The 22562-nt window shown below is 42.6% G+C and overlaps 1 protein-coding gene across 1 annotated transcript in view; it reads left to right on the forward strand.

Moving 5' to 3' along the window:
• Window positions 1-5783: 5783 nt before the first annotated feature.
• The window catches only part of st8sia2 (ST8 alpha-N-acetyl-neuraminide alpha-2,8-sialyltransferase 2), a 43674-nt gene continuing 26895 nt past the window's right edge, over window positions 5784-22562 (forward strand). The window contains exons 1-4 of the mRNA XM_014149133.3: window positions 5784-6269; window positions 17920-17976; window positions 18433-18576; window positions 18672-18929. Of these exons, the coding sequence (XP_014004608.2) occupies window positions 6181-6269; window positions 17920-17976; window positions 18433-18576; window positions 18672-18929 (548 nt within the window). The 5' untranslated portion in view covers window positions 5784-6180. The remainder of the gene's footprint in view (window positions 6270-17919; window positions 17977-18432; window positions 18577-18671; window positions 18930-22562) is intronic.

Below are 22562 nucleotides of genomic sequence, written 5' to 3' on the forward strand. Positions count from 1 at the left end.
GTTGTTGGGGAATTGTTAGATTACTTGTTAGATTTGTGTGTATTAGGTAGTTGTTGGGAATTGTTAGATTACTTGTTAGATTTGTGTGTATTAGGTAGTTGTTGGGAATTGTTATATTATATGTTAGTTATTACTGCACTGTTGGAACTAGAAGCACAAGCATTACGTTACACTCACATTACCATCTGCTAACCATGTGTATGTGACCAATAAAATATGATTTGCTATTTCTTTCCAAATGAGCGGATGTTCATGTGCAAAGTATTAGCATTTCCATAAGCCTATTTAACAGCTGTGTGTACGACAGTGGAGTCCTTTGTCTTTTTTCCCGCTCTTTCTTACCTGCCCCTCCCTTTTCATTTGATATAACAAGCTGTTATTTCAGTTTAGTCCACTAGGGAGTTTTCATTGTATCATGATAGTAACCAATGCATAGCCTATCCTGTGTGTGTTTATGTACTTCTGTGTGATTATTTAGTTAGTAGTAAATAAATAATTAAGCCAATTGGTATGCCGTTGATTCATAATTTATGCTGGGGTTCGTGCAGATATCCAAGAGTTTGCGACATTCAGAATATGACTGATGAGGTAATATATTAATAAGTGACGGGAAAAAAAATCGGGAAATAGTAACTCTTTAAACAACATTTTCCTGTGGTGCCCCAACTTCCTAGTTAATTCATGTTTACATGATTAGTTTAATCACGTAACAATTACACATAGAGAAGTGATTTGATAATATAACGGTCTTCACATTAATTATAGTTCAAGACACGACAAGCCTTTAAACAACAATGCAGTTCTTAGCAAATACCTAAAAAGAGATTAGAATAACAAATAATTAAAGAGCAGCAGTAAAATAACAATAGCAGGGCTATATACGGGGGTACCGGTACAGAGTCAATATGTCGAGGTAATTGAGGTAATATGTACATGTAGGTAGAGTTATTACCCTTACCACCTGGGGGCGGCCTGTCAGGATGTCCAGGATCCAGTTGCAGAGGGAGGTGTTCAGTCCCAGGGTCCTTAGCTTAGTGATGAGCTTTGATGGCACTATGGTGTTGAACGTTGAGCTGTAGTCAATGAATAGCATTCTAACATAGGTGCGCCTTTTGTCCAGGTGTGAAAGGGCAGTGTAGAGTGCAATAGAGATTGCATCATCTGTGGATTTGTTACTCCCTGGAGTACAAACTCTAATTATATTTATAGCGCAAACTGTCACTATCATCAATTCCTGTCATCCCTATCAACGACAAACAAGACCAGACCCATAGGAAAATAGGGTTATAGTCAGACTGCAATACACAGATAAGTATTGAACACAACACTGTTACCATTGGATCTGTAAAGCATTGGATTCAGTAATTTGTCATTGGTTCTACACACACACACATTTGCTTTGGGTTAAGATAAAGTGTTTTCATGTAAGAATCGACAGGAAGGAATAGCTCTTTTGTCCTGCTGACAGATATCTTGCTTTTTCCCTCAGGTGTAAACCATTGGCTTTGTACCACAGTAAACAACTGCATACAATCAAGGATGCAATCAAGGATTACAATGGACAACCAACACTGTGGACATCCAACACTGTAGAATAATATGGTCTCTGAGAAATTGAAAATGTTTCTAAACAGTGTGTGTGTGTGTGTGTGTGTGTGTGTGTGTGTGTGTGTGTGTGTGTGTGTGTGTGTGTGTGTGTGTGTGTGTGTGTGTGTGTGTGTGTGTGTGTGTGTGTGTGTGTGTACGTGTGTGTGTGTGGTGATCCATCAGCTGCTAGGCCATTGTATCACACTGCACATCATTCATTTGGGGATTCATCGTTGAGGCTAATTTCTCCAAAGACCTGCACCTCTAGTTTGTGAAAGTACATACTACTGTAAAACATTTTATAAATCAAACTACTGCCTCTGTAATGTAGCAGAAGTCTATCCCTCAAGTCTAGTCTATTGAAGTAGTTCCAGGCCTTTTATGATTGCAAATCCCCCCCCCCCAAAAAAAATAAATAAATAATTCTATTTCATCTTCAGGATATTTTTCAAACAAACTTTTATCTTGGTTTTTAGTATTTTTTACACATACACAATTCATTCAATCACCCAATTTGATCTGATAATTACATTAATTAACAATTTTTTTCTGCTATGGCAAGTGTTTTCATAATCAAAGATCACAATGTAATTATCATTTGTAAGAGCTTCAAAATATATAGGAACATACAGGACAAATTTCAAGAGCTATAGGAGTGCACTCACAGTGTTACCTTGAACAAAATTCATCATATTCTCAAATTACAGTTCACTGCTAAAAGCAACTGATTGCAGCAACAACAACAACAATCCACATTTTGGTAATTACAACCAATTGTTGATATAGATTGTTAATTTCTCTACTGTGGGTTTTAGCCACCATTGTGTCAGACCGCACAGTGAGACACTTCAATAAAGGAGAGAGGCTCATGAATAACAATGCTATTGGTTCCAGCATCATAGACACCTCAGATTCCTAACACACTCCTCCACATGTATCACACTCGGGATGCTAAACACACCAAAGCCCCACAAACGCAATTATCCTTCTTCAAACAAAACTTATTTTGAAAGTAAAACCCATGCACGATCAGCCTCTGTCTCCAGGCTTGTTCATCCCAACCAGTGCTATTAAACAAATGAATGCTTCCCCTTGTGAATCAAACACAGCATCACAAAACATGACAGTTTCAAACTGCAAAGTGCAAACAAAACATAAGGATGAATTATAATTTTTAGCATCACACTTAAATTCAGGCGTTCATATTCAAAATAATGTTTATATTTTGGCCCAATGGAGGTTGACTGGGTGACATTTAAAAAAAGAGAGGTTGATGTTAATTGGGTTACGGTAGAGGTCAGAGTGTCACGTTCGTCGTAAAGATGGGGACCAAGGCGCAGCGGGAATGTGTATGCTCATCTTCTTTATTATGAAGAAAAACCAAAACAAACACTTAATCAAAACAACGACGCGAAAACAGTCCTGTGAGGCACACAGCTACACTTACGGAACAACTACTACACTTACGGAACAACTACCCACAAAAACCCATGAAAATAATACCCCTATTAAATAGGACCTTCAATTAGAGGCAATGAGGAACAGCTGCCTCCAATTGAAGGTCAACCCAATAAACTAAGCATAGAAATTGAATAACTAGACACAGAAATAGACTAACATAGAACATACCCCCCAAAAAACGAAACACATAAAACAAACACCCCCTGCCACGTCCTGACCAAACTACAATAACAAATAACCTCTTTACTGGTCAGGACGTGACACAGAGATTGATTTCAGAGAGGTTTGCATAGTTGAGATATGGCCCACAAACAATTCTGTAAACAGTATTTGACTTTTGCGATGTAAAGAAAAACTCCTCACTCTGTTTTTCGCTACAGAATGTGGTTTGGGCGATAAATAAAGTCAAAACAAAAGTTACAAAAAAGATATACTGCATTTGTTATTGCTGGTTTTTGAATCCAAGTCTGCTTTAGAGCCATGGGCTTCATGAAATCAGATGTGGTCTAAAGGCTACAGTTGAAGAAATGAATGCCTATTGCCCCCTGGAATACAATTGGATAGACATGCGTGATAGACAATGGAGACTGAGCAGAGAAAATGTGAAATTGCAGTAGACAGTGCTGGATATTCACTTGATGCTTTGTGTTACTGGCATTTCTCTCCTCACTTGGAAAACAGATCCATGAATCTCATTAATTTAGCCAAGTTCAGCCCCCTCAAGCAGTTCTTTAGTCTATGAGTGTTTTGGGATTCAAACAGGTTCTAAACATGATTCAAACATGGGGTTCAAGAATGTTGAGCTGGTACATGGTGTACTGGTAGGCAACAAAATGACCTGTCCTTAGCTACAATGCCTTAAGTTATTTATTTAGTTAGTTCAAGTTCCCACAAGATGCACAGAGAATAAGAAGAATCCCTGCAATATACTGTCACTGACTTCAAAAACACACATCAAGTTAATCTCATCTGGACAGCCCTTTTTGCTCCATTTTAAATCCCAAAGCATGTGATTCCAAACATCTTTTAATGTTTACACACATTAAAAGAGACAGCAAGTCTTTTAATGAGGACACAACTAATCCACATCTTTAATCCCTACAGCAGCCCTTGGCTGTAGCCAGGGTTATGTCACACAGGTACAGCTGACATGTAAGATGCTTACTGCTGTATCTCCTTGACCATTTTAATTGTCAACAGCTAGGACGATGATACAATGAAATCAAGTAGCTGTACTCTAGGTCAGCCATGAAAGTTGCTCTGGTTGCATTAAGATCGTTTCATTTCTATTTCAATCTTTTGACTCAGTTTCATTTTTCAGAATGAGGCTAATTAATTCGGAAATTCCCTCCACATTAAACAGCTGCTACTCCACCATGCACTGCTCTGAGCTGATGAGCTCATTTGTATAGAGTTCCCATTAACAAGCCACTATCCTACAACAAAACGTTGAATTTATACGACAAACTTGAGATTACTTTGTTGTTTAGAATAACTCTGCAAACAATTACTCCCCAACAGTTACTCCCCCCCACATCCCTGATTGCAAACATTTGTTGCTACCCAATACATGTTCTTGACTTTGATGCATACAAACTGATCACTCTAAAAGTGTTGTTTGGGAGTCTGCCAAGTAGGTGCTGTTGAAAAATCAACCTGGCTCAGCTTGAGTGATTGTGCATTTTACACATCAATTTATTGTTTTGTCCTTAATCTTATGACAGGATGAAATATAATATATTTTATAACAGACTTTAAATCAAGGTCAGTGTTGTTGTTCCCACTGCATAACAGACAACAGCTGAATATATTATATTGCTTGTGTTCAAAGTGCTGGACTTGAAGCAAAACCAGACAGAGAAACGGAGGTGGTGCGGTATTGACAGGCTGTCTGCTGATATCAGAATGCTGAACATTTAGAATGATTTGGAGACGCTTTTTGTCGGTCTTTTAGATATACTTGCAGGATGTGGTTGTGCTGACTCACAGTTGTAGAAAAATCCTATTCATTTACCTCAGTATCACAGCCCATATCACTCCATGCAACAAAATCCTTAAAAGGTTTTATGGAGCAATCCATTTCCAATGTCACTTTACAGATTTATTGGAATGCTGTGCTGAAAGAGCACTATTGGTTTATGAAATAAATCAAATACAGAGTACCAGTACGCTGAGCCAGTAAAGTGACCAAATGTATATGCAAATGCATATGATTTGAGAACCTGCTCTATTTAATTCCTCTCTTAAGTCTTCAATCTCTCACCCTACCATCTGACTGACAAAGGACATTTTTACTGACTCAACATGACTATAAATAATACAAGACAACCAGGCAGTTGAAAACTGAAAGGTTTTGCATTGATCATATTGGAGCAAGGCCAGTAATACAACTCAGACAGGACAGTAAGCTATTCAAAGGACAATTTATGATATGATGAAACCAGAAGGCTACCCAGTAAACTTCTTTATGATACAAAATTAGATTTTTTTTTAACATTATCTCAACAAACCTGATCTCACAATGGCACCAATGACAGATTATATTATTCTGTGTCTATTATAATGCTATTCACATGGTGAATGGTTGAATATAGAAGGTGAATATTCATTTGATGACATATGTTAGCCTACTAATGCCTGATGGTCCTTTGAACCTGGTTATCAAAGTCATGCAGCAATAGTGAGTTCCAATTCAATGATGATCAGACAAAGGTAATAGATAGCATCCACTAGCAGCCTAGCCTAAAGCCTCAAAGAGCAGCCATGGGCTACCCTACTGTAGAAAGCCATAAAGTGCCTGTACCTTTAAGGTTTATGGTATTGTCCATACTGTTCGTATCTTGAATCGCAATGTAGTTTCAAGCACAATCTTTCAAAGTTTGACTGGAGAATTGAGGTGAGGATGAAAACAGTGCCGCTGCCGTTGAGAAAAAGGAAGAGAAAAAAATACGTTATAAAAATATAACAACCTGGGATTTGTTCCGAGACAAATGGTCTTCGTTCAAGATTAACATTGAAGAATATTGGTGGAGATAATCGAGTAAAATCTATAAATTTCGGCGATTAAAAGGATAATGTATTCAATCGATTTAGATTTTTGTCGCTTGGATTAGTTCTGCAGCCTTCTCAGTCATGCACTTAGAATTCCGAACATTGATGTTTGGAATTGTAACACTGCTGGTCGTATTTCTGATCATTGCTGAAGTCCAGGAAGAAATTGGGTAAGTATAGCGGTGTTTCTCATTCGTTTTGTTCATGATTTCTGTGACACTATACACGTGTTATCTAGATGTGAAAATGCATTATTCAAAGAAATTGAATCTTATGTTCATGTTCAAATTATGTTCGATGCTGCGTTATCTTCACTCATTCAGTAGAACTTTAGAAGACATTGAGTGCTCCTCCAACATGAACATTTCTCCAGTAGGATGTAGGCTGTTAGGATACATTTGCAGAGTTTCATTCCAAAACGCTATACATTTTCTGAAATGTTGGTAAATTAGCTTTTATTGTTTAAAGATATTATGAAAGAGATGAGTGTGTTTTTTCACTATCTAATCATGGTATGGGGTTGTTCAATGACAGACGTATTTGTTTCAAATGTATCCTTGATGGTTTCTTGTGCAAAATGCTATATATCAGCTTAACGCTCAAATAAATGAGTAGTACTGCTAGGTTTTAAATAACTTTTTTTTTTATGAAGAAATGTACCAAATTATACATTTGTGACGTCAATATTATTATATTTTTTTGTAATAATACAGTAATATGAGATCTGTATGTAAAATATTTACATTTGACATTTTAGTGATTTAGCAGATGCTCTTATCCAGAACGTCTTACAGTAAATGGATTCATCTTAAAATAGATAGGTGAGACAACCACATAAAGTATCACAGTCAAATATACAGGATCCAAACATTCTATTTAAAATCAAATCGAATTGTATTTGTCACATGCTCCAAATACAACAGGTGTAGACCTTACAGTGAAATGCTTACTTACAAGCCCTTAACCAATAATGCAGTTTTAAGAAAAAACGCCAAAAAGTAAGATATAAGAAAAACAAATAATTAAGGAGCAGCAGTAAATAACAATAGGGGGCTATATACAGGGGGTACCAGTTCAGAGTCAATGTGCGGGGGCACCGGTATTGAGGTAATTGAGGTAATTATGTACATGCAGGTAGGGTTATTAAAGTGGCTAGGCATAAATAATAACAGAGGGTAGCCATTTGATTAGCTGTTCAGGAGTCTTATGGTTTGGGGGTAGAAGCTGTTTAGAAGCCTCTTGGACCTAGACTTGGCGCTCCAGTACCGCTTGCCGTGCAGTAGCAGAGAGAACAGTCTATGACTAGGGTGGCTGGAGTCTTTGACAATTTTTAGGGCCTTCCTCTGACACCGCCTGGTATAGAAGTCCTGGATGGCAGGAAGCTTGGTCCTGGTGATGTACTTGGCCGTACGCACTACCCTCTGTAGTGCCTTGTGGTCGGAGGCTGAGCAGTTGCCATACCAGGTGTTACATCTTCTCCTGCCACGCCCTCTACTGCTCATCCTGTGTCTCCTTGACCTGCCGCCACTCCCCCAGTGCTCTCTCCCTCTCTCTCTCTGATGTGTGATTGTGCCTGTTTTCCTTGCCTGACACGGTTTTCTTCTCCGCTACAGTTCTGCCCGCTCTGACTCTGGTTCCTGTCTCCAGTCCCATGTCTCCTCATCCTTCTACTCTGCCCTGGATTCCCCACTCTACTGCTCCCTTGGATTCCCCTCCGGCCCTGCTTACCCTGTCCCAACCCTTCTCGCTCCAGCCTCAGCCTCCGCACCTGGTTTCCTGCAACCCGCCCGAGCTTTCCCTGGCCTGCACTCCATCTTCCCCCTGTGTTTTAATAAATACCTTGGTTACTTCATCCCCGTCTCCTCGTCTGAGTCTTCTCTTGGGTTTCCCTGTTCCACTCCGTGTAACAGTACGATTTGGCCAAAGAGATGAACCCAGCCGACTCAGATCCTCTCCACCAAACCCTTGCTGGCCAAGGCGCCCTGCTTGAGCAACATGACCAAGCCCTGAAAGCCCTTCTGGAGCACATCAAGGAGTTTTCACGCAGCCTGTCTGACCTACAGGGCCAAACCTTCGCCCAGAGCTCACAACCAGTCCCAAGTCCTTTTGCCGTTTGTTCCGACTCCCGAGCGCTACGATGGCAACCTCAGAGCTTGCAGAGTCTTTTTAGTACAATGTTCACTAGTATTTGAGCAACAGCCCTACTCTTATGCTAGCGAACGGACCAAGATTTCCTTCCTGATTGGCTGTCTCCGTGGAGCAGCGCTTTCCTGGGCCACGGCGGTGTGGGAGAGATAGTACACCATCTGCTTCTCCTAATCCAGATTCACGGAGGAGATGAAGAAAGTCTTCGACCACCCGGTCTGTGGTAAGGATGCCGCTAAACGACTCCTGTCCTTCCGTCAAGGCCTTCATAGTGTTGCTGAGATGGCATGTGAGTTTCACACCCTCGCCGGTGAGAGCGGCTGGAATGAGGAGGCCCTTCAGGGAGCATTCCAGACCGCACTCACTGAGACCATCAAGGATGAGTTGGTGTCCAGGGATGAGCCTGATGAACTCGATGAACTCATCTCTCTCACCACCTGCATTGACAACCGTCTCCTTGAGCGACGGAGGGAGAGAGTAGGTAGGGTTGCATGCACCATAACATCTGCTTCAGCGCCTTGTCCTCCTTCTCCAACTGCATCCCTTTCCAAGGCTCTTCCTGATCCTGAACCCATGCAGCTCGGCCGGGCCCATCTCTCCAGAAAAAGGCAGCGGCGCATCGGCGCTAGGAGCTGCCTATACTGTGGCCAGGTTGGTCACTTTGTCTTCACTTCCCTGGGTCCATCAAAAGAGGGGGCTTGGTAGTAGTGGGGGATATACTGTTGAGCCAAATTGCCTGCCCATCTTCCCCCAGACGCCTGCTTGAAGGCAACCTTGTGTGGCAGAGCCAGGCTTTCCCTCTGTCTGCTCTCATTGATTCGGGCGCCGACGAGAGCTTCCTGGACCGAGGTGTCATTACTCAGTTGGGCCTGGACACTGTCCCACTCGATTCACCCCTCGATGCAACGCTCTCAACATACAGGTCCTCGCCCTAGTCTGTGAGAGAAATGTCCCTGTCAACCTGCGTTTCCACATAATCGACTGTCCTTACTCCCCCCTGGTTCTTGGCCATCCATGGTTAAAGCTACACAACCCACAGATTGACTGGACCACCGGAAAGGTAACCACTTGGAGTTCATTTTGTCACTCAAATTGTCTACATTCTGGCCTTGCCCCTGCCTTGTCTGTGCCCCAGTCGATTCCAAAACCTCCAGACCTGTCATCAGTTGCTCCGAGTATCACGATCTAGCTCCTGTGTTCAGCAAGCACCACGCCCTGTCTCTGCCGCCTCATCGGCCATACGACTGCCCCATTGACCTCCATCCTCTTCCCAGTAGCCGGTTATTTAACCTCTCTCGCCCGAGCAATAGGCTATGGAGAGGTACATCCAGGATTCTCTGGCTGCAGGACTTATCAAGCCATCTTCCTCCCCGGTGGGTGCTGGGTTTTTCTTTGAAGAAGGATGGGTCCCTGAGGCCGTGCATAGACATCCGTGGGCTGAATAATAAAACAGTAAAGAACAATTACCCCTTGCCCCTCATCAGCTCTGCTTTTGCTCCCCTCCATGGTGCCATGGTGTTTACCAAACTCGACCTCCGGAATGCCTACCACCTTATCCGCATAAGAGAGGGGGACGAGTGGAAGACTGCATTCAACACACCACTGGATCACTTTGAGTATTTGATCATGCCTTTTGGTCTGACTAACGCCCCTGTTGTTTTCCAGAACCTAGTCAATGATGTTCTGAGGGATGTGATTGGACGCTTCGTTTATGTCTATTTAGATGACAGCCTGATTTTTTCCAAGGACCCTGAGGCTCACCAGCAACACGTTCGCCAAGTTTTTCAACGGCTGTTGAAGCTTTTTAAGCTTTTTGTTAACCTGTTGAGGACAGACGTTCCGCTAGCGGAACCCCGTTCCGCCTGTGGAACCCCTAGCCAACAGCCAATGGCATCACACGGCGCGAAATACAAAACCAACTAAAATACCACAATTCAATTTTCTCAAACAATCAACTATTTTACACCATTTTAAAGATAAGACTCTCGTTAATCTAACCACATTGTCCGAATTTCAAAAAGGCTTTACAGCGAAAGCAAAACATTAGATTGTTATGAGAGTACATAGACACAAATAATCACACAGCCATTTTCCAAGCAAGCATATATGTCACATAAACCCAAACCACAGCTAAATGCAGCACTAACCTTTGATGATCTTCATCAGATGACACTCCTAGGACATTATGTTATACAATACATGCATGTTTTGTTCAATCAAGTTCATATTTATATGAAAAAACAGCTTTTTACATTAGCATGTGATGTTCAGAACTAGCATACCCACCAAAAACTTCCGGTGAATTTACTAAATTACTCATGATAAACGTTCACAAAATACATAACAATTATTTTAAGAATTATATATACAGAACTCCTTTATGCAATCGCGGTGTCAGATTTTAACCTCTCTAGGGGAGGTGGGACGAAATCGTCCTAACCTATTCAACAGCCAGTGACAAATCAGAGCGCCAAATTTAAAACCACAAAATGTCATAATTCAAAGTTCTCAAACATAGGACTATTTTACACCATTTTATAGATACACTTCTCCTGAATCGAACCACGTTTTCCGATTTCCAAAAGGCTTTACAGCGAAAGCAAAACATTAGATTATGTTAGGAGAGTACATAGACACAAATAATCACACAGCCATTTTCCAAGCAAGCATATATGTCACATAAACCCAAACCACAGCTAAATGCAGCACTAACCTTTGATGATCTTCATCAGATGACACTCCTAGGACATCATGTTATACAATACATGCATGTTTTGTTCAATCAAGTTCATATTTATATAAAAAAAACAGCTTTTTACATTAGCATGTGATGTTCAGAACTAGCATACCCACCGAAAACTTCCGGTGAATTTACTAAATTACTCACGATAAACGTTGACAGAATACATAACAATTATTTTAAGAATTATAGATACAGAACTCCTTTATGCAATCGCTATGTCCGATTTTAAAATAGCTTTTCGGCGAAAGCACATTTTGCAATATTCTGAGTGTAACGCTTACTGTAGTGGGTGTGGAGTCAGGCGCAGGAAACAGGAGTGTTTGCTATCGGGCTTTAATGAAATGCACCGTCAAAAGAATATACACCCAAGAAACAACAACAGGGTGTAATCCAAAAAACACAAGATCCAAAAACATGTACCACTACACGAAACACAGTGAACAACAGAAATAAGCCCGCACACAGAACAGGTGGGGAAACGGGCTTAAATACCTAACTAAACACTAATGAGACACAGGTAAAACCAATAAAGACAAAACCAACAGAAAAGGAAAAAGGGATCGGTGGCAGCTAGTAGGCCGGTGACGACGACCGCCGAGCGCCACCCGAACAGGGAGAGAAGTCAACCTCGGCAGGAGTCGTGACACTGAGTACATAGCTCGGCCATCATGGCTAGCTAATTTGACATCCGCCAACTTTGGGGTCACCTAAACTCAGAATTACTATTAGAAAAATTGGATTACCTTTGCTGTTCTTCATCAGAATGCACTCCCAGGACTTCAACAACAAATGTTGTTTTGGTTCCAAATAATCCATAGCTATATCCAAATACCGCCATTTTGTTCATGCGTTCAGGTAACTATCCAAACGGTGACGCGCGAGCGCATTTCGTGACAAAAAATTTTCAAAATATTCCATTACTGTACTTAGAAGCATGTCAAACGCTGTTTAAAATCAATTTTTATGCTACTTTTCTCGTAAAATAGCGATAATATTCCAACCGGGCAACGTTGTATTCATTCAAAGGCTGAAAGAAAAAAATGAAGTCGTCTCGTGAACGCGCTTCTCAGTCTCACTGTCCCCAGGCTGACCACTCACAAATTCTGCTGCTGTTCTTTGCCCAGAGACAGCAGACACCCCATTCCACTTTCTGGCGGCTTTAGAGAGCCAATGGAAGCCTTAGAAAATGTCACGTTACAGCACAGATGCTGTATTTTCGATAGAGATGCAACAGAAGGACAACAAATTGTCAGACAGGGCACTTCCTGTATGGAATCTTCTCAGGTTTTGGCCTGCCATATGAGTTCTGTTATACTCACAGACACCTTTCAAACAGTTTTAGAAACTTTAGAGTGTTTTCTATCCAAATATACAAATTGTATGCATATTCTAGTTTCTGGGCAGGAGTAGTAACCAGTTTAAATCGGGTACGTTTTTTATCCGGCCGTGAAAATACTACCCCCTATCCCAAAGAAGTTAAAGCTAAAAAATGTGAGTTCCGTGCTGCCTCAGTGTCTTTCCTGGGTTATATTATTGCACAGGGACAGTTACGAATGGACCCCGCCAAGGTCATGGCAGTCACAGAGTGGCATGCGCCCTCCAACCTGAAGCAGCTACAGCGTTTCCTGGGGTTTGCACATTTTTACAGAAGTTTCATCCGCAACTACAGCCATCTGGCTGCACCTCTCACCTCCACTCCGTTCCACTGGACTCCTGAGGCAGAGGCAGCATTCCTGGAACTCAAGCGTCGCTTCACCTCCGCTCCGGTCCTTACTCAGCCCAGGACTCCAGTTCATTGTGGAGGTGGATGCCTCTGACACCGGGGTGGTGCTGTTCTGTCTCAACATTCCTCCTCTGATCAGAAGCTCCACCCATGTGCATTCTTTTCCCGTAAGTTCTCACCTGCAGAGAGGAATTTTGACATAGGAAACCGGGAACTTAAGTTAAGCTGGCTCTTGAGGAATGGTGTTACTGGCTAGAGGGTTCTGTCCCCCCCTTCATAGTGTGGACGGACCATAAAAACCTGTCCTATATCCAGACCGCCAAACATCTGAACCACCGACAACATGGGTACCGAGCCAGAAGCCATTGTGCCACCCACCTGCATCGTTGCCGCCGTCACCTGGAAGATCGAGTCCCGTATCTGCCAGGCTCAGCAGAACCAGCTTGACCTGGGTAATGGTTAGGAATGCTCTGTTTATTCCAGATTGTGTTCGCTCTGAGGTTCTTCAATTGGGCCATTCTACTCACCTCACCAGTCACCCTGGTATGTACCGGACCCTCGCCTTCTTGCGTCAGCGCTTCTACTGGCTAACCATGGAGAGAGATTTCCGGGAGTTTGTCTCAGCCTGCTCGGCTTGTGCTCGGAACAAAACCTCCACTAAACCCATTTCTGGGCTGCTGCGCCATACCCAGTCACCCCTGGTCAGACATAGCTCTGGACTTTGTCACTGGCCTTCCCCCATCTAACGGTAACTCCGTCATCCTCACCATTATTGACAGGTTTTCCAAGGTGGCTCACTTCATTCCCCTCTCCAAGGTCCCGTCCTCCAGGGAGACTGCGGACCTGCTAGTATCCCATGTATCCCTGCTAGTATCCCATGGGGGGGGGGGGGGGGGGGGGTACTGTTACATCTGCTCCTGCCAAGTCCTTTACTGCTCATCCTGTGTCTCCTTCACCTGCCACCACTCCCCCAGTGCTCTCTCCCTCTCTCTCTCTCTGTGTGTGTGATTGTGCCTGTTTTCCTTGCCTGACACGGCTTTCCTCTCATACAGTTCTGCCCACTCTGACTCTAGTTCCTGTCTCCAGTCCCACGTCTCCTCATTCTGCTACTCTGCCCTGGATTCCCCACCGGACCTGCTTACCCTGTCCCAACCCCTCTCGCTCCAGCCTCAGCCGCCGCACCTGGTTTCCTGCAACCCGCCCGAGCTTCCCCTGGCCTGCACTCCATCTTTCCCCTGTGTTTCAATAAATACCTTGGTTACTTCATTCCAGTCTCCTCGTCTGAGTCTGCTCTATGGTTTCCCTGTTCCACTCCGCGTAACACCAGGCAGTGAGTGATGCAACCCGTCAGGATGCTCTCGATGGTGCAGCTGTAAAACCTTTTGAGGATCTGAAGATCCATGCCAAATCTTTTCAGTCTCCTGAGGGGAATAGGTTTTGTAGTCTTGACAACTGTCTTGATGTGCTTGGACCATGTTAGCTAAACAAGGAATGTATAGCCTTTTGCAACAACAAAAAATACAATTATACACATTTAAAATCTATGAATAAAAAAATCTGTGAACTGTAAACACAAATGTGAAGAATTGGGGGATATAGCGTTTTGGAAATAAACTCTTCATTTGTGTCCATTTCAATGTTACAAACCGCTATGCATTTGTTGATACGTTCTACTCCTATTTCTTTACTGTACATCTTGAATTTTTAATCGGACCTTTCACTTTAGCTTTCCCTTTGTGATATCCCAGTATAATAGTCTAATGCAATTGACGACAGATGTTCAACAGACGCTCTATACCTGGATCTACAAAGACCAATTTGTCTGCAGTGTAGCATCCATGCATTATATAGTAGGCTACAGTATCTTGAAGCACTACCTTCAGATCCTATGTGCGTGGGTGTGTGCGTGTGTAATCTTGGCACTTTACTTATGGGGTGCATGGATGGAATAATTGCTACAAAACTAGGGGAGTACTAACACATGGGATCAAAAGTAGGCTACCTAGTATGGAGAGAATGGACTGGTAATCAGATAGTTTCAGGTGTAACTCTACACTGTTAACTCTCTTCACTGCATAATACTGAACTCTCTAACAGCTGTGTCAACTGGATTTTGCTCTAATTCTATTGCGCTTTCATAATAAAAACTGTGTATAGTCACTGTTTTAGAAGACCTACTAACACAATAGACCAGACCATTGTATCATAAGGAACCAGCCCAAGACTTGGAAGCCCATTTTGCTTTCCACATCAAACCTTGAATCAATTGCATCATCAGGCTGAGTTGAGGCACCCCAGGGCTTCTTGACAAATGGCGTGCGCTTGGTGGTTTTGTTCAACATTTCAGTGTATCCTGTGTGCACTCCAGCTCCAGTCATGTTATGGTATAGAGGGCTGTTTGGTGGGTGGATGTGAGGATAGAAGATTACTGTTTGATTTGTTACTGAGAGCAACAGACTGGAGACAAAATGAACAGTTCCCTTTCAAATCAAATCAATTTGTATTTGTCACATGTGCCGAATACAACAGGTGTAGACCTTAACGTGAATGCTTAACCAACCCTTAACCAACAATGCAGTTCAAGAAATAGAGTTATATTTACTAAATAAAGTAAAAACAAACAAACAAGTAACACAATAAAAGGAAAAAGGGAAAAAAAGGGAAAAAATAGACAATAAACAGAGAGTAGCAGCAGTGTGAAACAATGGGTTGGGGGGGATGTCAATGTAAATAGTCCGGGGGCCATTTGATTAATTGTTCAGCAGTCCTATGGCTTAGGGGTAGAAACTGTTAAGGAGCCTTTTGGTCATAGACTTGGCACTCCGGTACCGCTTGCCGTGCAGTAGCAGGGAGAACAGTCTATGACTTAGGTGACTGGGGTCTTTGACAATTTTGTGGGCCTTCCTCTGACACCGCCTAGTAAATAGGTCCTGGATGGCAGGAAGCTTGGCCCCAGTGATGTACTGGACCGTACGCACGACCCTCTGTAGTGCCTTACGGTCGGATGCCGAGCGGATGTGTGGATAGAAGATGGATGTACTAGGCGGTGATGCAAACGGTCAGGATGCTCTCGATGGTGCAGATGTAGAACATTTTGAGAATCTGGGGACCCATGCCAAATTCTTTCAGTCTCCTGAGGGGAAAAGGTGTTGTGGTGCCCTCTTCACGACTGTCTTGGTGTGTTTGCACCATGATAGTTAGTTGGTGATGTGGACACCAAGGAACTTGAAAGTCTTGACCCACTCCACCACTCGATGTTAATGGGGGCCTGTTCAGCCTGTCTTTTCCTGTAGTCCACAATCAGCTCCTTTGTCTTGCTCACATTAAGGGAGAGGTTATTGTCCTAGCACCTCACTGCCAGGTCTCAGACCTCCTCCCTATTGACTGTCTCGACGTTGTCGGTGATCAGGCCTACCACTTCTGTTGTCAGCAAACTTAATGATGGTGTTTGAGCCATGTTTGGCCATGCAGTCGTGGGTGAACAGTGAGTACAGGAGGGGAGTAAGCACGCACCCCTGAGGGGCCCCAGTGTTGAGGATCAGCATGGCAGATGTGTTGTTGCCTACCCTTACCACCTGGGGGCGGCCCGTCAGGATGTCCAGGATCCAGTTGCAGAGGGAGGTGTTTAGTCCCAGGGTCCTTAGCTTAGTGATGAGGTTTGTGGGCACTATGGTGTTGAATGTTGAGCTGTAGTCAATGAACAGCATTGTCACATAGGTGTTCCTTTCGTCCAGATGGGATGAGAAGTGTGGAGTGGGATTGAGATTGCATAATTTGTGGTTCTGTTGGGGCGGTATGCCAATTGGAGTGGGTCTAGGGTTTCCAGGATGATGGTGTTGATGTAAGCCATAACCAGCCTTTCAACAGCTTTTGTGGCTACCGACGTGAGTGCTACGGGGCGGTAATCATTTAGGCAGATTACCTTTGCTTTCTTGGGCACAGACATAACTGAGCCCTGCATCAGAAGACTCTTCTATCTTACACAAATACAACTCTTGAAGCTTGGAAGATACAGTTCTGCCTTCTGATAGAACAAGAATCAAGCTTCTTGTGGCTGTAAATGTTAAGTAGCTGGAACAGTTGGTACTGTAGCACTTTATTTTACAGTACAGAGATGACCAGGTATTTATTACAAAATGATGGTAGTAATATCACAATAATAATCATGTGTATGTGGTAATTACAGAGTAATAACCTATTAATTACAACTGTTTCATGAAGGTGCTTGCCTATATTGGTATATCTCTCCACTCCAAGAACAATAGAATAGTTGTGTTGCTCCCCAGATAGCACAGCTAGGCCTGTCACCTTCATTTGAGCAGACTGAATGCTCCTGGCTCCTTGTCTACTGCCTGGCATGTTAGTGATTCTCCTTGCCTCTGTAATAACTGACTCAAGATGCAATTGTACATACTTAATTGAGACACACTCCATTTGCAACGTCCTATTGGACATAATGGAGCCGTTGTATTATGGTACTGTGTGCTTGCTCTAATTTAATTTCTGGAGCTTTATGGTTTTATAAACCCCATGAGAGTTGGGACTTTGAAGCAGATATGTTAGCCGACTTAATCGTCTTTTCTTTAATACATTGAGGTTGCAGTCATAAAAGACAATAATGATGTATGTCTTGAGCAGAAGTGCATGCTGCTCATAGTGTACAGGTTGTATATCATTCAGGGTTTATTTATACAAGATTTATAGAGGATGTTTAAGCAATGTTGACAAACTACAATCTCTTTATCCAGACTCACAAGCACCGGTAACAGTAAGATTGGTAGATCAGTTGGCACTTCCTGTTTTTCCCCTCAGGTGTATACATAAGATACCTGAGACATTGAGGTACCTAGCTCTACCAGGGATCATATGACACATTTTGCTCACATGCTTGTTTAACGACATGAATGGCCTTCAGCACTCATGTATCAGTGTTACACCAACAACAGTTCTGTTTCACAGTCTGTCTGCGTTTTGATGCATGCTCTTCTCTTTCACGTTCATGTAAATGTGATGAGCCTACTGCTCATCTGAATACACATTAAGAGCAGAGCCATGGATATTCTGACAGCCTAAATTATATGTGATGCCTGGAATTTGATTAAACCACCTCTTGCCCCTCACACTTCATGTTCTGCACGATTCTATTCATCTGAAAATAATATGCTGAATTATTCTGATGGTGGCTAAAATAACATTTTTGTTGGTCTAGGAATATTGGAGGTTCCAGAACATTGTACTTGCACAGCCTCATCCCCAAGCCCAACAGGTTTGTCAGGCTGACCTGCTCCTTCTTCCATTGCCTTCTGGTTTTATAATACTCATCAATTCTGTTATTCTAGCCTTTTATTTGCTTCCCCTTTTGAGCTATTATGCTTGCAGACTTGTAAAATAATTAACAGACTTAATATACATTAACATATCAGCACTGGATTACAGAATTGTGTGTATCTAATTTAAATAATTGATAAATCACCCAATTAATGTACAATCTCAGATGTGCAAGTGATAGACACATAGAACTTCCCTGGGGTTTGAAAATAAGTATCACATTAATGAAGACATGAAATTGACTGGCTTTCATTACACATTGGATGGCTTTACACACATGACATCGTTGTTCATTCACACTGCTTTTTCAAGTGATGATATGAGTTCTTATATCACATGTATCAAAGTCATGTTGCCTTTCATTTCTAATGGATGCCTCGCTGTCCTGTTGTAGAAATGTAGCAGTGAAAGCCAATCCTACACCTTTAGTCAATGAAGGGGAGGACAAGAGTCCTGCTTCTCCTTCAGGCTCTAAAAATTCCACCAGGCTCTCTTCAGATAACTGGACCTTCAACAGAACCCTCTCCAGCCTCATCAGGTAGGAATACAATCCTCTTCTGCAATGGTCTCTATTAGGTCTCACACTCCCATAAGCTGGGTATTCCTTCATGGATGACTTTGTTCCTTCTATAGGAAGAACATCCTGGGGTTCTTTGACCCAGAGAGGGACATCTCTATTCTGAAGGGCACATTGAAACCTGGAGATGTCATCCACTACATCTTTGACCGTCAAAGCACTACCAACATCTCAGAGAACCTGTACCGGTTGCTACCCACTGCATCCCCCATGAAGAACCAGCACCACAGACGCTGTGCCATCGTAGGGAACTCTGGGATCCTACTCAATAGCAGCTGTGGGCCAGAGATAGACTCCCATGACTTTGTTATCAGGTGAGGTTCCCATAACAGCTATTCCATAAATTTAATTGATACAGGTGATTTTCAGTAGTGCATTAAGGCCTCTCCATTTAATTAAGCAATCTTCTTGTATAAAAGGGAAATATGAGTTAATTTATTGCAGCATTTGCAGTGAAATATTCAGGATAGTAATGAGTCTCTCTCTATAAAAGCACTATTCATCTTTATACTCATCTAACTGTTATGTAAGCACAGTCCCTTGGATTGAACAAATACTTCACCTTGAGGAATCAATGCCACCGAGCTAGAACACGCATTGTCCACACCTTTGAAATACCTGCTACTTTTTTGACCTTCAAGTTTGTTTGATGATTTGCAGACTTTTAGAAATGAGCAGCAATACTTACAGCAATTAAATACCTTCTGGGTAAATGTGACATTTTAAAAAGTTACTGCTGTCTCCCCAAAAGTTAATGAGGTGCTTTAGAGAAGCACTGCCGTTAGTTCCTAGGACTGCAACACTCATTTACCAGGGGAGAATGTCTGTCTGAAACCATCCGTCAGTGCTGCTCTGTGCGAGTGTGTCAGCAAATGGCTTTCTGTGAGTAGGTTATTTATTGCTACTCACCGGTTTGTCTGTCAGTAACAACAAAGTACAACTATGCATTGTAATGTTACAGGGGGAAGAAATCCAGTTTGCCTTACTGTGTCGCCAGTACGGCAAGGCATTGTGATTATGATGAAGAGATAGGTATCTGAACTAACTAATGGGAATTGGGAAATATGTGAAACCATATCAATAGTACATGGATTGTTTGGATGGAAAATCATAGCATAGATCTTTTGATTCCTGTACAATAATTGTGACTCATTACATTGGGGTGGGATTTTTCCCCATCCTCCTTGTGTGACTTCAGCTGCAACCCCTGCTGTTATTACAGGGCCTTAGTGTAATTGATCTACCATCCTCTGGATATGCAGAGCCATCAGCAGAGGTGCGTGGGTAATATCACTGGTGAAGCCAGCCAGAAAAAAAGCCATATTACAACCTATGTGATGTGATAATTGCTTTGTTTGCTTGATAACCAGTTCATATGCCTTGCCACCATGATTTATAGGCCTAAGGCAGAGACCATAAGAAGACACAGTGGCAGAATAAATTCAACCACCTTTGTTACATCACAAAACTGGAGAGCAACCTCTGTCCGGTGAAGTGCACAAAGCTTATTACATGTAACAAACAGTTACAGGACCTACAGTATGGTCAAGCAAGTTAAGGTTTCCGCAATTTTTGGACCACGAAACAACTATTGATTTAGAACCACGGAGAGTTACCGCAAGTCACAAAGAAAACAGGAGCTGCCTCCAGCACCATTTCAACTTCAACATTCCAACATCATCAAATCACCTATGCGTAGTCTAATACAGTACCAACTAAAATATACCAAAAATAATTTAGTCCGATCAACAAAAGCTAAATATGATGTGACTGTCCATGGCTCTGATTTCTGTGTGTGTGTGTGTGTGTGCGTGTGTGCGCATTTGTGCAAGTAGATAAAACATGTTGACTTGCCCTACTTGTAGAGGAATGCCAATGCCATCCTCCTTGTCACGTTCTGACCAGTATGAGGGTTATTTTGTTAGTGTAGGCTGGTCAGGACGTGGCAGAGGGTATTTGGTTTATGTGGTTCGGGGTGTGTGTATTATGTAGAGGGTAGTTGATTTATGTATTCCGGGGTTTTTTGGTCACTGCTCTGTTAGTCTATGTTCTTTCTAGTTAGTCTGTTTCTATGTTTAGTTAATTGGGGTGTGGACTCTCAACTGAAGGCAGGTGTTGTCTAGTTGCCTTTGATTGAGAGTCTTATATATTAGGGTGTGTTTGTAATTTGTGGGAGGTTGTCACTTGAATTGCTGTCTTGTGCCTTCAAGTCTGTCTTCGTCGTCCATCGTTTTTGTTTGTAGAAGTGTTTTTCATTAAAGTTAATTATGAGCACTCAACCCGCTGCGCCTTGGTCCATTCCTGACGACCGTCGTTACACTCCTCTCTTTCATGTTGAAGAAACGGTCTATCACTGTCATACAGTACACATTTTCATTTTTTGTTGTCTTAGACTACCTGGCTAAAAAGCTTGCTCGCTAGCCTAACTTCCTTTCATGGGCAATGTTAGCTAGTTAACATTAGCCTTCTACATTTAGCTACATATTGAACTTCCATCCTCTCAGGCCAGGGGCACAATGCATGAATTTATTGTTGGATCAGAATCGCCATTATAATCATTGCCCAGTATGCAGAATTAAGTGAAACCACAAGTCCAAATCCCTATCAAGTAAAGTAAAATAAAATAAAAATGTATTTGTCACATGTGCCAAATAAAACAGGACCTTAGAGTGAAATGCTTACTTACAAGCCCTTAACCAATAATGCAGTTTTAAGAAAAAGAAGTGTTGAGAAAAAAATAGATAAGTAAAAAAAATAATAAAGGTTACAAATAATTAAAGAGCAGCAGTAAAATAACAATAGCGAGGCTATATACAGGTGGTACCGGTACAGAGTCGATGTGCGGGGACACCGGTTAGTCGAGGTAATTGAGGTAATATGTACATGTAGGTAGAGGTTAAAGTGACTATGCATAGATAATAAACAGAGAGTTGCAGCAGCGTAAAAGCGGCGTCTGGGAAGATATTTGAATAGATGTTCAGGAGTCTTATGGCTTGGGGGTAGAAGCTGTTAATCCGGCATAGCCAAAGACACGACAATTGACTACAGCTCAGCCTTCAACACCATAGTGCCCACAAAGCTCATCACTAAGCTAAGGACCCAGTGACTAAACACCTCCCTCTGCAACTGGATCCTGGACTTCGTGATGGGCCGCCCCCAGGTGGTAAGGGTAGGTAACAACACATCCGCCACGCTGATCCTCAACATGGGTGCCCTTCATGGGTGCATGCTCAGTCCCCTCCTGTACTCCCTGTTCACTAATAACTGCATGGCCAGGCATGACCGCAACACCATCATTAAGTTTGCCGATGACACAACAGTGGCAGGCCTGATCACCGACAACGATGAGACAGCCTATAGGGAGGAGGTCAGAGATCTGGCCGTGTGGTGCTAGGACAACAACCTCTCCCTCAACGTGATCAAGACAAAGGAGATGATTGTGGACTACAGGAAAGGAAGACCGAGCACGCCCCCATTCTCATTGATGGGGCTGTAGTGGAGCAGTTTGAGAGCATCAAGTTCCTTGGTGTCCACATCACCAACAAACTATCATGGTCCAAACACACCAAGACAGTCGTGAAGAGGGCACGACAAAGCCTATTCCCCCTCAGGAGAAAAGATTTGGCATGGGTCCTCAGATCCTCAGCAAGTTCTACAACTGCACCATCGAGAGCATTCTGACTGGTATAGCAACTGCTCGGCCTCCGACTGCAAGGCACTACAGAGGGTCGTGCGTACGACCAAATACATCACCGGCGCCAAGCTTCCTGCCATCCAGGACCTCTATACCAGGCGGTGTCAGAGGAAGGCTCTAAAAATTGTCAAAGACTCCAGCAACACTAGTCATAGACTGTTCTCTCTGCTACTGCTCGGCAAGTGGTACCGGAGCGCCAAGTCTAGGTCCAAAAGGCTTCTTAAGTGATATGACGTGCTATTCTATAAAATAA

Source organism: Salmo salar, chromosome 16 (assembly GCF_965601325.2).
Source record: "Salmo salar chromosome 16, fSalSal1, whole genome shotgun sequence".
In the NCBI taxonomy this organism is placed as follows: Eukaryota; Metazoa; Chordata; class Actinopteri; order Salmoniformes; family Salmonidae; genus Salmo; species Salmo salar.